Source organism: Phyllobates terribilis, unplaced genomic scaffold, assembly GCF_046119375.1.
Source record: "Phyllobates terribilis strain yellow unplaced genomic scaffold, ASM4611937v1 Scaffold_3__8_contigs__length_932513732, whole genome shotgun sequence".
NCBI classification, from domain to species: domain Eukaryota; kingdom Metazoa; phylum Chordata; class Amphibia; order Anura; family Dendrobatidae; genus Phyllobates; species Phyllobates terribilis.
In genome coordinates this window covers 694,051,127-694,068,542 of record NW_027362763.1, presented here as the reverse complement: position 1 = coordinate 694,068,542, position 17,416 = coordinate 694,051,127, and the positions used below count along the sequence as shown (strand labels likewise).

The window sequence follows — 17,416 nt, the reverse complement described above, 5'->3', positions numbered from 1 at the left end:
AGACACCTTGTGGACAAATAAGAAGGGACTATTATAGGGGCACTATTGTAGGCACCTTGTGGACACATCAGAAGACACTATAATAGGGGCAGTGTGGTAGGCACTTCATGGGCACATCAGAAGACACTGTTATAGGTGCACTGTGGTAGGCATCTTGTGGAAACATCAGAAGAACTAACATAGGTGCAGTGTGGTAGGCGCCTTGTGGACTCAACAGAAGACACTATTATAAGGGCAGTGTCGTAGGCACCTTGTGGGCACATCAGAAGACACTATTATAGGGGCACTGTGGTAGGTATCTTGTGGACTCATCAGAAGACACTATTATAGGGGCACTGTGGCAGACACCTTGTGGACAAATAAGAAGGCACTATTATAGGTTGCACTGTGGTAGACGCCTTGTGGACAAATAAGATGGCACTATTAAAGGGGCACTGTGGTAGACACCTTGTGGACTCATCAGAAGACACTATTATAGGGGCAGTGTGGTAGACACCTTGTGGACTCATCAGAAGACACTATTATAGGGGCACTGTGGTAGACACCTTATGGACACATCAGAAGACACCATTATGGGGCACTGTGGTAGACAGCTTGTGGACTCATCAGAAGACACTATTATAAGGGAACTGTGGAAAAACCTTGTGGACTCATCAGAAGACACTATTATAGGGCACTGTGGTAGGCACCTTGTGGACACATCAGAAGACACTATTATAGGGGCACTGTGGTAGACACCTTGTGGACAAATAAGAAGGCACTACTATAGGGGCACTGTGGTAGACAACTTGTGGACTAAAAAGAAGGCACTATTATAGGGGCACTGTGGTAGACACCTTGTGGACTTATCAGAAGACACCATTATAGGGTTACTGTGGTAGGCACCTTGTGAACTCATCAGAGGACACTATTTTAGGGGAACTGTTGTAGACACCTTGTGGAAACATCAGGAGGCACTATTATAGGGGCACTATGGTAGACACGTTGTGGACACATCAAGAGGCTCTATTATAGGGCACTGTGGTAAGTTCCTTGTGGACTCATCAGAAGACACTATTATAGGGACACTGTGGTGGACATCTCGTGGACACATCATAAGGCACTATTATAAGGGCATTGTGGTAGACACCTTGTGGACTCATCAGAAGACACTATTATAGGGGAACTGTTGTAGACACCTTGTGGAAACATCAGGAGGCACTATTATAGGGGCACTATGGTAGACACCTTGTGGACTCATCAGAAGACACTGTTATGGGGCACTGTGGTAGACACCTTGTGGACTCATCAGAAGACATTATTATAGGGGCACTGGGGTAGACACCTTGTCGACACATCAAAATACACTATTATAGGGGCACTGTGGTAGACACCTTGTAGACTCATCAGAAGACATTATTATAGGGGCACTGGGGTAGACACCTTTTCGACTCATCAAAATACACTATTATAGGGGCACTGTGGTAGACAGCTTGTGGACTCATTAGAAGACATTATTATAGGGGCACTGTGGTAGACACATTGTGGACTCATCAGAAGACACTATTGTAGGGCACTGTGGTAGACACCTTGTGGACACATCAGAAGGCACTATTATAGAGGCACTGTGGTAGGCACCTTGTGGACTCATCAGAAGACACTATTGTAGGGGCACTGTGATAGACACCTTGTGGACAAATAAGAAGGCACTATTATAGGGGCACTGTGGTAGACAACTTGTGGACAAATAAGAAGGTCCTATTATAGGGGCACTGTGGTAGACACCTTGTGGACTCATCAGAAGACACTATTATAGGGGCACTGTATTAGACACCTTGTGAACTCATCAGAAGACACTATTTTAGGGGCATTGTGGTAGGCACCTTGTGAACTCATCAGAAGACACTATTATAGGGGCACTGTGGTAGACACCTTGTGGACAAATATGGGACTATTATAGGGGCACTGTGGTAGGCACCTTGTGGACTCATCAGAAGACACTAGTATAAGGGCACTGTATTAGACATCTCGTGGACACATCATAAGGCACTATTATAGGGGCATTGTGGTAGACACCTTGTGGACTCATCAGAAGACACTATTGTAAGGTCACTGTGATAGACACCTTGTGGACAAATAAGAACACACTATTATATGGGCACTGTGGTAGACAACTTGTGTACTAAAAAGAAGGCACTATTATAGGGGCACTGTGGTAGGCACCTTGTGGACTCATCAGAAGACACTATTATAGGGGCACTGTGGTAGACACCTTGTGGACCTATCAGAAGACACCATTATAGGGTTACTGTGGTAGGCACCTTGTGAACTCATCAGAAGACACTATTATAGGGGAACTGTGGTAGACACCTTGTGGAAACATCAGGAGGCACTATTACAGGGGCACTATGGTAGACACCTTGTGGACACATCAAGAGGCTCTATTATAGGGCACTGTGGTAGGCACCTTGTGGACTCATCAGAAGACACTATTATAGAGGCACTGTGGTAGACATCTCGTGGACACATCAGAAGGCACTATTATAGGGCCACTGTGGTAGACACCTTGTGGACAAATAAGAAGGGACTATTATAGGGGCACTGTGGAAGGCACCTTGTGGACACATCAGGAGGCACCATTATAGGGGCACTATGGTAGACACCTTGTGGATACTTCAAGAGGCTTTATTATAGGGCACTGTGGTAGGCACCTTGTGGACACATCATAAGGCACTATTATAGGGGCATTGTGGTAGACACCTTGTGGACAAATAAGAAGGCACTATTATAGGGGCACTGTGGTAAGCACCTTGTGGACTCATCAGAAGACACTATTATAAGGGCACTGTATTAGACACCTTGTGGACACATCAGAAGACACTATTATAGGGGCACTGTGGCAGGCACCTTGTGGACAAATAAGAAGGCACTATTATAGGGGCACTGGGGTAGACACCTTGTGGACTCATCAGAAAACACTATTATAGGGGCACTGTGGTAGACACCTTGTGGACACATCAGGAGGCACTATTACAGGTACACTGTGGTAGACCCCTTGTGGACACATCAGAAGGCACAATTATAGGGGCACTATGATAGACACCTTGTAGACACATGAGAAGGCACTATTATAGGGGCACTGTGGCAGGCACCTTGTGGACACATCAGGAGGCACTGTTATAGGGGCAGTGTGGTAGGCACCTTGTGGACACATCAAAAGACGCTATAATAGGGGCATTGTGGTAGGCACCTCGTGGGCACATCAGAAGACACTATTATAGGTGCACTGTTGTAGGCACCTTGTGGACACATCAGAAGAACTATTATAGGTGCAGTGTGGTAGGCACCTTGTGGACACATCAGAAGACACTATTATAGGGGCACTGTGGTAGGCTCCTCGTGGGCACATCAGAAGACACTGTTATAGGTGCACTGTTGTAGGCACCTTGTGTACACATCAGAAGAACTATTATAGGTGCAGTGTGGTAGGCACCTTGTGGACACATCAGAAGACACTGTTATAAGGGCACTGTGGCAGGCACCTTGTGGACTCATCATAAGACACTATTATAGGGCGGTGTCGTAGGCACCTTGTGGACACATCAGAAGACACTATTATAGGGCCACTGTGGTAGGTACGTTGTGGACTCATCAGAAGACACTATTATAGGGGCACCGTGGCAGGCACCTTGTGGACACATCAGGAGGCACTATTATAGGGGCACTGTGATAGACACCTTGTGGACACATGAGAAGGCACTATTATAGGGGCACTGTGGCAGGCACCTTGTGGACAAATAAGAAGGGACTATTATAGGGGCACTGTGGTAGGCACCTTGTGGACACATCTGAAGAGACTATAATAGGGGCAGTGTGGTAGGCACCTTGTGGACACATCAGAAGACACTGTTATAGGTGCACTGTGGCTGGCACCTTGTGGACAAATAAGAAGGGACTATTATAGGGGCACTGTGGTAGGCACTATGTGGGCACATCAGGAGGCACTATTATAGGGGCACCGTGGCAGGCACCTTGTGGACACATCAGGAGGCACTGTTGTAGGGGCACTGTGATAGATACCTTGTGGACACATGAGAAGGCACTATTATCGGGGCACTGTGGCAGGCACCTTGTGGACAAATAAGAAGGGACTATTATAGGGACAATGTGGTAGGAACCTTGTGGACACATCAGTAGGCACTATTATAGGGGCACTGTGGTAGACACCTTGTGGACACATGAGAAGGCGCTATTATAGGGGCACTGTGGCAGGCACCTTGTGGACAAATAAGAAGGCACTATTATAGGGGCACTGGGGTAGACACCTTGTGGACTCATCAGAAAACACTATTATAGGGGCACTGTGGTAGACACCTTGTGGACACATCAGGAGGCACTATTATAGGGACACTGTGGTAGACCCCTTGTGGACACATCAGAAGGCACAATTATAGGGGCACTATGATAGACACCTTGTAGACACATGAGAAGGCACTATTATAGGGTCACTGTTGCAGGCACCTTGTGGACACATCAGGAGGCACTGTTATAGGGGCAGTGTGGTAGGCACCTTGTGGACACATCAGAAGACGCTATAATAGGGGCAGTGTGGTAGGCACCTCGTGGGCACATCAGAAGACACTGTTATAGGTGCACTGTTGTAGGCTCCTTGTGGACACATCAGAAGAACTATTATAGGTGCAGTGTGGTAGGCACCTTGTGGACACATCAGAAGACACTATTATAGGGGCACTGTGGTTGGCTCCTCGTGGGCACATCAGAAGACACTGTTATAGGTGCACTGTTGTAGGCACCTTGTGGACACATCAGAAGAACTATTATAGGTGCAGTGTGGTAGGCACCTTGTGGACACATCAGAAGACACTGTTATAGGGGCACTGTGGCAGGCACCTTGTGGACTCATCATAAGACACTATTATAGGGTGGTGTCGTAGGCACCTTGTGGACACATCAGAAGACACTATTATAGGGCCACTGTAGTAGGTACGTTGTGGACTCATCAGAAGACACTATTATAGGGGCACCATGGCAGGCACCTTGTGGACACATCAGGAGGCACTATTATAGGGGCACTGTGATAGACACCTTGTGGACACATGAGAAGGCACTATTATAGGGGCACTGTGGCAGGCACCTTTTGGACAAATAAGAAGGGACAATTATAGGGGCACTGTGGTAGGCACCTTGTGGACACATCTGAAGACACTATAATAGGGGCAGTGTGGTAGGCACCTTGTGGACACATCAGAAGACACTGTTATAGGTGCACTGTGGCTGGCACCTTGTGGACAAATAAGAAGGGACTATTATAGGGGCACTGTGGTAGGCACCTTGTGGACACATCAGGAGGCACTATTATAGGGGCACCGTGGCAGGCACCTTGTGGACACATCAGGAGGCACTATTATAGGGGCACTGTGATAGACACCTTGTGGACACATGAGAAGGCACTATTATAGGGGCACTGTGGCAGGCACCTTGTGGACAAATAAGAAGGGACTATTATAGGGCCATGTGGTAGGAACCTTGTGGACACATCAGGAGGCACTATTATAGGGGCACTGTGGTAGACACCTTGTGGACACATGAGAAGGCGCTATTATAGGGGCACTGTGGCAGGCACCTTGTGGACAAATAAGAAGGGACTATTATAGGGGCACTGTGGTAGGCACCTTGTGGACACATCTGAAGACACTATATTATGGGCAGTGTGGTAGGCACCTTGTGGACACATCAGAAGACACTGTTATAGGTGCACTGTGGCTGGCACCTTGTGGACAAATAAGAAGGGACTCTTATAGGGGCACTGTGGTAGGCACCTTGTGGACACATCAGGAGGCACTATTATAGGGGCACTGTGATAGACACCTTGTGACACATGAGAAGGGACTATTATGGGGCACTGTGGCAGGCACCTTGTGGACACATCAGAAGACACTATAATAGGGGAAGTGTTGTAGGCACCTCGTGGGCACATTAGAAGACACTGTTATAGGTGCACTGTGGTAGGCACCTTGTGGACACATCAGAAGACACTGTTATAGGGTTACTGTGGCATGCACCTTGTGGACTCATCAGAAGATACTATTATAGGGGCAGTGTCATAGGCACCTTGTGAACACATCAGAAGACACTATTATAGGGGCACTGTGGTAGACACCTTGTGGACAAATATAATGGCACTATTATAGGGGCACTGTGGTAGACACCTTGTGGACTCATCAGAAGACACTATTATAGGGGCAGTGTGGTAGACACCTTATGGACTCATCAAAATACACTATTATAGGGTCACTGTGGTAGACACCTTGTGGGCTCATCAAAAGACATTATTATAGGGGCACTGTGGTAAACACCTTGTGGAATCATCAGAAGACACTGTTATAGGGCACTGTGGTAGACTCCTTGTGGACACATCAGAAGGCAGTATTATAGGTGCACTGTGGCAGACACCTTGTGGACTCATTAGAAGACACTATTATAGGCGCACTGTGGTAGACACCTTGTGGATTCATCAGAAGACACTATTATAGGGGCACTGCGGTAGACACCTTGTGGACAAATAAGAAGGCACTATTTTAGGGGCACTGTGGTAGACACCTTGTGGACAAATAAGAAGGCACTATTATATGGGCACTGCGGTAGACACCTTGTGGACACATCAGGAGGCACTATTATAGAGGGACTGTGGTAGACACCTTGTGGAGTCATCAGAAGACGCTATTGTAGGGGCACTGTGGTAGACACCTTGTGGACACATCAGAAGACACTATTATAGGGGCACTGTGGTAGACACCTTGTGGACACATCAGAAGACACTATTATAGTGGCAGTGTGGTAGACACTTTGTGGACACATCAGTAGGCACTATTATAGGGGCAGTGTGGTAGACACTTTGTGGACACATCATGAGGCACTATTATAGAGGGACTGTGGTAGACACATTGTGGACACATCAGAAGGCACAATTATAGGAGCACTGTGATAGACACCTTGTGGACACATGAGAAGGCACAATTATAGGGGCACTGTGGCAGGCACCTTGTGGACATATCAGGAGGCACTAATATAGGAGCTCTATGATAGGTACCTTGTGGATACTTCAGGAGGCACTATTATAGGGGCACTGTGGTAGACACCTTATGGACGCATCAGAAGGCACAGTTATAGGGCCACTGTGGTAGACACCTTGTGGTCTCATCAGAAGACTCTATTACAGTGGCACTGTGGTAGACACCTTGTGGACACATCAGAAGACACTATTATAGGGGCATTGTGGTAGACACTTTGTGGACACATCAGGAGGCACTATTATAGAGGGACTGTGGTAGACACCTTATGGAGTCATCAGAAGACGCTATTGTAGGGGCACTGTGGTAGGCACGTTATGGACACATCAGAAGACGCTATTATAGGAGCACTGTGGCAGGCATGTGGTAGATTGTTACGGGGCCGAGTGGTGGAACCTCTGTGCCGAGGTGCAAGGAGGGACCCAGAGGGGCGTGACTAAGTATCCACCCGAACCGACCCTGGTCGTACGGCAGCAAACAACACCGTGACCAGGGAGGATCCGGGCTGAGGGACCAGGTGCTACTCTGGGGACGACCTTGTAAGAGAGCAGGTGGCTCCCATGGGTCAGATGGCTGGGACTGACCGGTATGGCGGATGGACACGGCAAGCAGGCGGAAGTCTCTGGTAGCTGGCAGTTGGACACAGTTCGAGAAAGCAGGGCAGGTAGCAGTCTATAGGTTTTAGCAGGAAGATGGTCACAACAAGTGACGGCAGGGTCTCCAGGCAGGCTGGCAGGAAACAGACAGGTGCTCCCACGTGAGCGGGCAGACAGACAAGGCGGGTAACTGGCAGGTAACTAGTGGGCGCTCCCAGGTGAGCGGGCAGACAGACGAGGCAGGTAACAGGCAGGTAACTGGTGGACGCTCCCAGGTGAGCGGTCTGACAGACGAGGCAGGTAACAGTCAGGTAACTGGTGGACGCTCCCAGGTGAGCGGTCAGACAGACGCGGCAGGTAACAGGCAGGTAACTGGTGGACGCTCCCAGGTGAGCGATCTGACAGACGAGGCAGGTAACAGTCAGGTAACTGGCGGACGCTCCCAGGTGAGCGGTCAAACAGACAAGGCAAGTAACAGGTTGGCAGGCAGGACGAGGAGTCAGGCTAGCAGCGGAACCTGAGGGCTGAAGCACAGGTGAGACACAGTGCAAACAACTTTGCTCGGGCACCTACATTTTGGAGGATGTGCCTTATATATGGGAAGTCCTCCGGCAATTGGCCGGGGACCCCTTAGGACGACGCGCGCGGCCCCTTTAAGAGAGGGGGAGCGCGTGCGCCCTAAGCACAGTGCCCGGGAAGGAGCGCGCGCCGGCAGCAGCGAGGGAAGGAGCGCAGGAGGACGCCGCGCGCTGAACAGGAAGGTGAGAGGGACGGCGTCTCTGCCTAGCAGGAGGCAGAGACGCCGATGCTACATAGATACTGTCACCGTCTCATGGTTTCCTTGTATTGCAGAGAACACTCCGCTCTGTGGTGCTGTATGCTACCTGGAAATAGCTCCAGAGATCTCTACTTAGATATGGCGGTACAGAGCCCTATTACAGAGCTCCCGTGCAGCCGCCATTGTCCTCCTACCTCAGAAGTGAATCAGACTGCCTGCCATAAACCAGCATTCTGGGCATTAGCCAGGCATGGATAAGGGGGCAGTCTGCTCGGAATAATTATTCCCGACAGGTATAGTTGCAATCCGGCTTTACACAGGGGGCGCTGAGGGCGGCTGACTTGGGCATGGTGGATTTTACTGTAGTGGGAGCAATGTGGCTGTCACCGGGAACTCCATAACTTATATGTCTGATGTTCCGGGAAGTGTTCGGATGTAAGGCTGTCGCTTTCATCTGCTCATTGCACCCTGTGACTCAGCCTGTGATTACCTATAATGCCATTTTCATATCTTGTGTTACTTGCGCTGTCTGCAGATTTCTGGGGTAACGTGATCCGCTCCAGATTGCGCCATTAACTGAGAACTCCACCAAAGTTTTATGTTGTGTCATGTGATCGGTGAGCAAAAATTGGTTGCAATTGCAACCTCACCCCCGATCACTAATCGAGAGGTCCAGGGAACCATTTGAAGGCAACACTAAATTTCAGCCCTCTGATTGGTCATCATGCACGTGTAGTCATTTAAAGGGACACTGAAGCTAAAGTCTGACTGTATGCACCATTTTAGTTCTTCATTGTTATGTAATTTTTTTCTTCTTCTTGATACTTTTTTTTTAGAACTTTGGAAAAGCTATAAGAACCGCCGGCCGCTACATGCTTATTGGACTGCAAGGACTGGCGAACGCTTATGTGGCTCCATTCGGGGTCACTTCAGTTGTGCTTTCAGCGTCATCTCATTAAATCTGGTTGGAGAACTGTGTCCCAGCATTTCATAGAAAAAAAGAAAAAAAAAATGGACCAAACAGCGGAAGTCACATGATGACATGATGAGGAACCGCGAGGAAGGAACATGGCGGCACATGATCATCTCTTGTATTTTACCACTGGACTGTAGTCGCCGTCTCCTCCTAAAGAAGTCTAAAAACTGGAAACACTGACCCTTTAAAAAAATATATGAAGTCACATAAACCCTTGGGTGACAACCAATATGGCTGCCATGACAGGTCTTAAAGGGATTGTCCTAAGAGTCATAATATAGTAAATTCAACATAAAATCACTTATTAATCACTGCAGAACTAGGACCATTCTGTCCTCTATCAATGTCTATGGAGACCCATTTGAAGGGCTATCATGGTGGCCATATTGGTTCCCGGAAACAGCTGAACAAGCTGATAAAAAAAGACGACCCAAGTATTTAGAATTACTGGCGATTTAGGAAAAAGGAGTTTCACAGTGTTTAGATTTACTCACTACATTTTCTACACCTGTATATTAGAAGATATGGATGTTGCTCAGGATCGCCTCCATTAGTCAGTCTCTATTGCTTTGATGAGGACTGGCCTCCACTGTGGAGGACTCCGCACAACAAAGGTTGTACTTTCAATAGTTGACATGTAATTCTCCATTTCACCTTTAGAGGCCACTATAGGGAAAATGAGTAACCTCTCCTTGCTTAGAAGGGTTGTCCGGCTTTGGGGACAATTTTTTTTAAAGGGGTTGTATAGAGGACTTGTCATGCTTTTATGAAGACAAATGTATGGGGATCAAAGCATAAATCAATGTCTAGCAACTTTCCTGTTGTGAATTTTTAGGAAGCGGAGTTTAGTAGCCACATCTTGGGCAGATTCTTGAGTGGTCCATGGCCCCCCGGGCTAAGAGGAGAGCAGCACTATCTGCGGTGGCATAAGGATACACTGTGTTTTCACAATATGATTACATTGTATGCGGAGACTATAAGCAATGTAACAATGTGTCAATGACAGCTCAAGGTCAAGCAGTCACCCGTAAAGTTTGAGGTTTAGGTGAAGATGTTGTATGGGAGCTCTAGAGCTTTAAGATACGTCTCTGCTGGTGCCACACCCTTATGTGAAGAGTATTTGGATTTATCTAGATAACACCGAGGCATAAAGTACCCCATGCCTCAATAACGTCATTCATTTCTAGTGTCTTCATAGGCAGAGTATTTTTCTTACAGTTAAACCACTGTAAGCAGGAGATATGTGCATTTTAGGAAGAGGATCAGAGAGATTTGGTATGTTGCTGAAGGATAGTCGGTTTGTATTATAGTAGAGCATAGGAGGAGGAGATTTTATTATTTGTGGTGAGGAGGATACAGGATGGAGTATGTGGCATTCACAGATGTCTCACAAGGGAATTTAGGGTTAAGTCTTGGTTGTATAGAATATTAGAATCGACGAGGTATTTTAGAAGGGTTCCTGAAAAACAAGCTGATCCTCTGGTGATCAGATGTGATGGTGATAACCCCAGTAACAGGTGGTCAATTTCCCTGCAGTGCCTCCAGAGGTGAAATGAGGTATTACATAGCACCCATTGAAATCTAAAAGTAACTGATGTAGTAGAGAGACATGCTGGGTCCTCCAGAAAGATACACTCTTTGTAGTAGCTTATCTCACTGGCTTATACATCGTGGTCCTAAACTGCCCCTTCTATTAACTCAAAATTGTCTTGAAAATAAGTTATGTAAACCAGAAAACCCTTTTAAAGAGGACCTGTCACCAGGTGAAAAGTAGTATTTTTTTTCTCTTATTGTATTCCCGCTGATCCCCTGAGTATTCTGCTTTTTGTTTTTTTAAAATCCGCCACACAGTTCCAGAGATATGGATCTTTTTATTTAGTGGTAATTTTATGGTCTTTACTAAGGGGGCGTGGCTCACAGGGTTCTCTGGGGGCGTGTCTTTAGGCTATGCTACATTATTACCGTTTGAGCCACGCCTCCTTGCAAGACACCAAAAACATTTGCACCAAATAGAAAGGCCCATATCTCTAGAACTGTATTTTGGATTTGAAAAGCGAAAAAACTGCAATACTCAGGGGAGCTGCGGGAATAAAATGAGAGCAAAAACTGGCCACTTCTGACCTTTAGACATGCCCCCTTTAAGCAGTGATATTTTCCTTTCTGTTTTAGACTCCGATCATCCGGGAATGTAGATTACACTGATTGTTCTTATGTTTACAAATGGGACTTTATATAAGTGTTATACCAGCAACTAATTGAACAGTATTGAGGATGTCTGCCTCATCCTATATATATGTAATGATAAAAAAAAATTGCGAAATTGAAATGATATAATATAAAACAAAACGTCCTGTATATTTTAATTAGATTTAATACTTTCAATACTTCTGCTTGCTGTTAGTGAATGGAAACCCGATTTTTATCTTTTCCGTCATGTCCTGCTGCTATAGGCTCATTACAAGAAAAATACACTGCAACTAGTCACTTACCTAAGTCTGTTGGGCATGATCAGAACAGATTTGCAGCCTCTGGATGCAAATAAAAACATTTCTAGCCAATAATCATAAGCAGAGATATTAAAAAATGAGAACGTGAAATAGAGTATTTCTGAAAAAAAAAAATCTTATACAGTGAAACAGCTTTAGTTACATAAACCCCTTTAAAGGGAAATTAGCATTATTAATAATACCCTAGCACATATTTGTATATTAGAACTGTCCCTTTAAAATAAAACTTCATCTTTAAACAACAGGTTGAATTTACATCTAAGACACCATGCTAAATTATTTTTTAATGAGTCTTAATAAGTTCCAGATCACCTGTATAGGTAAAAGTTGATAAGATTCTGGCTATCTGCAGTCACCACTAGAGGGAGCTGAGACGTTTACTGCATACAGTTTGCAGTGACCTCTAGTGGTGGCTTGAGGGAGACACTATTTTGTCCGTTAATTCTTTGTCTACTATGGAAATTCTATGGCCACTATAAAGATATATTAAGAAATGAATCAATACAGAACACCAAACCTTAATTAGATTAAAAACACAAAATAGTGTTCACATGGAGACATTCACCTTAAGGAGAAGGTGCAATTCACAAAAGGCAAAAAATATAGCAGTGATAGTTGATAGATATACTTGTTTACAATGACTCTGGGCTAAATGGTAATGTGACAGTGACATCTCAAGACATAAGGAAATTGGGATATATTTATATTAACTTATTTCCATATTCATTGATGGCTATTGTTGGATAGAGCTTTTAAAAACAAGCACTTTTGCAATTTACTGCTTGATAAAATTTTCAGCCGTTCTTGAGATATTAACATTTTGCTTTTGTTTACACCTCGTTGCCTAGGAGACCGGCCACCGCTGCTATTTAACTTGTAAGCACTGTGCTGAAGCTGGCCGTGATTAGCAGGTTAAGGCATGCTCTTGCGATCATGGGCAGCCTCATAACTGTGTTTAAAAGCTCAGGCTCAAAAAAAAAAGAATTTTGGTTTTTGTAAAAGCTCAAGCACAGCACATGCTCTGCTGTCTAGCAGCGGTGGTCGGTTTCCAAGGTAGCAGTCTGTAAAGAATAGGAAAATGTTAATATCTCGGGAACGGATGAAAATTTTAATAAGCAGTAAATTGCAAAATTGCTTGTATTTACACGATCTATCCAACAATTCCACCATTTATGAAGATGGGAATAACCCTTTAAATTAAACATGAAATAGCAGTGTCCTGTCTGTTTGTCAGTCTGGAGCATTTTCTGTATGATCAGTCTTAAATACAGGGGTTAATCTGCTGATGGTCAGTTCCATCTTTGACTGCTGGTGGAATGAAGTCCTGCTCTCTTAGCCTTAGTAATATTTTGTCCTCCTGCACACAGTTCAGAGGGGGGAGTCTCCTGCTGCAGCCAGGACAGTGAGGAGAAATAAGGACATGGTTGAGCTTGAGAAAAGATTTCTTTATATATTTCTCTGTAATCTAAAGCTACATAAGCTCAAAGGAGGAAATTAAAGGGAAGAATTGCTGCTCTGGTTGTGAATGGAGAAAACGACCTACAAAATAGCTAAAATCAGTACAAATACAGTAGAAAAGTTTTTTTCAAATGGACTCAACTTTTTAAAGAGATGTAATCTGTAGAAAATTGAATTAATGTATTGAATATATGGAGCAGAGATGCTGTATGGGACGTAGGAGAACCACCATGATTGGGACTGACAACTTATCGAGATCCTGTCTCCAACTAATCAGATTCAGGTTGTCAGATTTTTCCGTACAGGCTTAAAAGCCGTGATCTGATAGGCTGAATTCAACCTCTTATTATAGTCCTGCAACCACTGCTTATTCTGTATATTTGTTCTGTAGGAAGAAGTTTTGAGGGAAATTAACCCTAAAAGTATTTTGACACTGTAATCTTTGCCAATGTATATTCTGTATAAATAAAGTTTTTTTTCCCAATCTTTTCAAATAGAATCTTGCGGGAAACTAACAACTATTGTCAATACAAACAGGTCTCTTGACCTTGTGGACCAATCAAATAACAGATGTCTCCAAAGTGATTGTGGCACAGGCAGACATACTGGTTCAGCTGCACAGGGGCCCATGGGGAGTGGGGCCCAGCGAGGGTGTGCCGTTACTTATTTTGGGTTACACAGATTCATAACAATACACATCCTAGTACACGGGACACTATTATGTTCATTATCTCCCTGTGTGGACTGGGGAAAGTGGTCCTTCTCTGCATGTGAATTAATCTTCCCCTAGACAGGGTCACTCCTCTCCTAACATATAAAAGTGCTCACTAGATGCTTTTAAATATTTAAATTTTTTAATAACCAGAATTCAAACTCAGAACCCCTGACCTGGGAGGAAGAAACTGTAACAGTAAGCCATAGGCTGCACTGTTAAGTATAGGAGAATCTTCTCTGCCTAAAGATCTAAATAGTTTTCTTCACTTATAGTGGCACAATGTACTGGTACATAGAGGTAACAGTACATTAGGGATAAAAAAAAGAGGAAAAATTGAAAAAATAAATCTTGTTTTTCCTTATAATGTTACTAAAAAAGAATGAAAAACAATTTAAATAACTACATTTTTATACACTTTTTAAAAATATACATCACAAACTGGTAAATAACATAGTCGTATTTGGTATCCCTGTAATCGTAACAACCCGTCCAATATAGGCATCATAACATTTTCGGCTACTGGTAAATGGTGTAAATAAAAATGGTGCAAATGTTTTTGTTTTTTTTTCCATGTAACTCATAATAAAAGTTAATAGAATGGTAACACTTACATATACGAGTATGGTAAAATGGCATCTAAAAATAAACTCGCAAAAGAGTTTGACAAAGAACAAGACCTCATAAAAAAGTCGATGCAAAAAGTTATGTTTGTGAAGGCTTTGGATGGGGGAAGAGGAAAACAAGAATATTCTTCTTGTAACCGAAAATTACATCAGAGAGGGTAAACTACAAAATATGCAGCGGCAGCATACTGCGTCCTCTCTTCATTTTTAGGGTACGGTCACACATGAAGGGATTTTTGGTGTTCGGTAGAAATGACAGGAAACTGGCACGTGTGTAATGTGTATATGCGTGTAATGTGAACCTTTGTGCATAGTGTGCACATATGTGTTCACTATGTATATGTGTGTATCGTGTGTGCGTGCATATGTAATGTGTATTTTTTATATGCCTGTGCATGTGTATACTATGTATAAAATATATTTGTGATGTGCATAATAATATGGTGATGTGTGTATAAAGTGTTGACAAGTGTACATTTTATATACCTGTGTGTATATGTGGGGTCACAGCTGTGCTGCAGAACTGCACGTACCAGCCACAAATAACAGGGTGTGAATGGCGGCACGTGCAGCATGATATTTTTATGCAGCTATGCTGAGCTGTTTTTTTCTGGACTCCCATGGAAGTGCGTCAAGAAAACCCAACCTGCACAGCCATCTCTCCATTCACAGTGGTCACATCACTCGGCTGGCCAGGACATGGATGCCATGCCTAGAGCCAAGCGTGCACATTTTGGGGAAATTTTAGCTTGTATTTAGGTGAAGTAAAGAGCTTGGTTGTCCCATATGAAAAGCAAGGTAGATTTATGGACAGCTCAGCTAGCACACTGTTTGGAGCGTGCTCGATTAGTGCACATTTTGAATCACATCCTCATCTAATGCACTGATTGGATAAAGCTCAATACGCGCGGGGTTTGGAGCATGCTCGATTAGCGCACTGTTTGGAGCATGCTCGATAAGTGCACTGTTTGGAGCGTGCTTGATTAGCACACTGGAGCGTGCTCGATTAGCGCACTGTGTGGAGTGTGCGCAATTAGCATACTGTTTTGAGTGTGCTCGACTAGCTCACTGTTTGGAGCGTGCTCAATTTGTGCACTGTTTGGCGTGTGCTCGATTAGCGCAGTGTTTGGAGTGTGCACGATTATCACACTGGAGCGTGCTCGATTAGCGCACTGTTTGGAGCATGCTCGATTAGGGCACTGTTTGGAGCGGCTCGATTAGCGCACTGTTTGGAGCGTGCTCGACTAGCGTACTGTTTGGAGCAGCTCGATTAGCGCAGGGTTTGGAGTGTGCTCGATTAGCTCAGTGTTTGGAGTGTGCTCGATTAGCGCACTGGAGCGTACTCGATTAGCACACTGGAGCGTGCTCGATTAGCGCACTGTTTGGAGCGTGCTCGGTTAACGCACTGTTTGGAGCGTGCTCGGTTAGCACACTGTTTGGAGTGTGCTTGATTAGCGCACTGGAACATGCTCGATTAGCGCACTGGAGCGTGCTCGATTAGCGCACTGTTTGGAGTGTGCTCGATTAGCGCACTGTTTGGAGCGTGCTCGATTAGCACACTGGAGTGTGCTCGATTAGCGCACTGTTTGGAGTGTGCTCGATTAGCGCACTGTTTGGAGGGTGCTCGATTAGCGCACTGTTTGGAGTGTGCTCGATTAGCGCACTGTTTGGAGCGTGCTCGATTAGCGCACTGTTTGGAGCGTGCTCGATTAGCACACTGGAGTGTGCTCGATTAGCGCATGTTTTGAAGTGTGCTCGATTAGCGTACTGTTTGGAGTGTGCTCGGTAAGCGCACTGTTTGGAGTGTGCTCGGTTAGCGCACTGTTTGGAGCATACTCGATTAGCGCACTGTTTGGAGCGTGCTCGATTAGCGCACGGTTTGGAGCGTGCTCGATTAGCGCACTGTTTGGAGCGTGCTCGATTAGCGCACTGGAGCGTGCTCAATTAGCACACTGGAGTGTGCTCGATTAGCGCATGTTTTGAAGTGTGCTCGATTAGCGTACTGTTTGGAGTGTGCTCGGTAAGCGCACTGTTTGGAGTGTGCTCGGTTAGCGCACTGTTTGGAGCATACTCGATTAGCGCACTGTTTGGAGCGTGCTCGATTAGCGCACGGTTTGGAGTGTGCTCGATTAGCGCACTGTTTGGAGCGTGCTCGATTAGCGCACTGGAGCGTGCTCGATTAGCACACTGGAGTGTGCTCGATTAGCGCATGTTTTGAAGTATGCTCGATTAGCGAACTGTTTGGTGTCTGCTCGGTTAGTGCACTGTTTGGAGTGTGCTCGGTTAGCGCACTGGTGCATACTCGATTAGCGCACTGTTTGGAGCGTGCTCGATTAGCGCACGGTTTGGAGTGTGCTCGATTAGCGCACGGTTTTGAGTGTGCTCGATTAGCGCACTGTTTGGAGCGTGCTCGATTACCGCAATGTTTGGAGCATGCTCGATTAGCGCACTGTTTGGAGTGTGCTCGATTAGCGCACTGTTTTGAGCATGCTCGATTAGCGCACTGTTTGGAGCGTGCTCGATTAGCGCACTGTTTGGAGCGTGCTCAATTTGTGCACTGTTTGGAGCATTCTCGATTAGCGCACTGTTTGGAGTGTGCTAGGTTAGCGCAGTGTTTGGAGTGTGCTCAATTAACGCACTGGAGCGTGCTCGATTAGCTCATTGTTTGGAGCGTGCTCAATTAGCGCACTGGA

At 45.4% G+C, this 17,416-nt stretch overlaps 1 protein-coding gene across 1 annotated transcript in view; it reads left to right on the top strand.

Annotated features, from left to right (window-relative positions):
* CUNH1orf115 (chromosome unknown C1orf115 homolog) overlaps positions 1-14,710 on the top strand; it is a 66,394-nt gene extending 51,684 nt beyond the window's left edge. The window contains exon 2 of the mRNA XM_073671909.1: positions 9,281-14,710. Coding sequence (XP_073528010.1) covers positions 9,281-9,403 — 123 coding nt within the window. The 3' untranslated portion in view covers positions 9,404-14,710. The remainder of the gene's footprint in view (positions 1-9,280) is intronic.
* Positions 14,711-17,416: the final 2,706 nt, after the last annotated feature.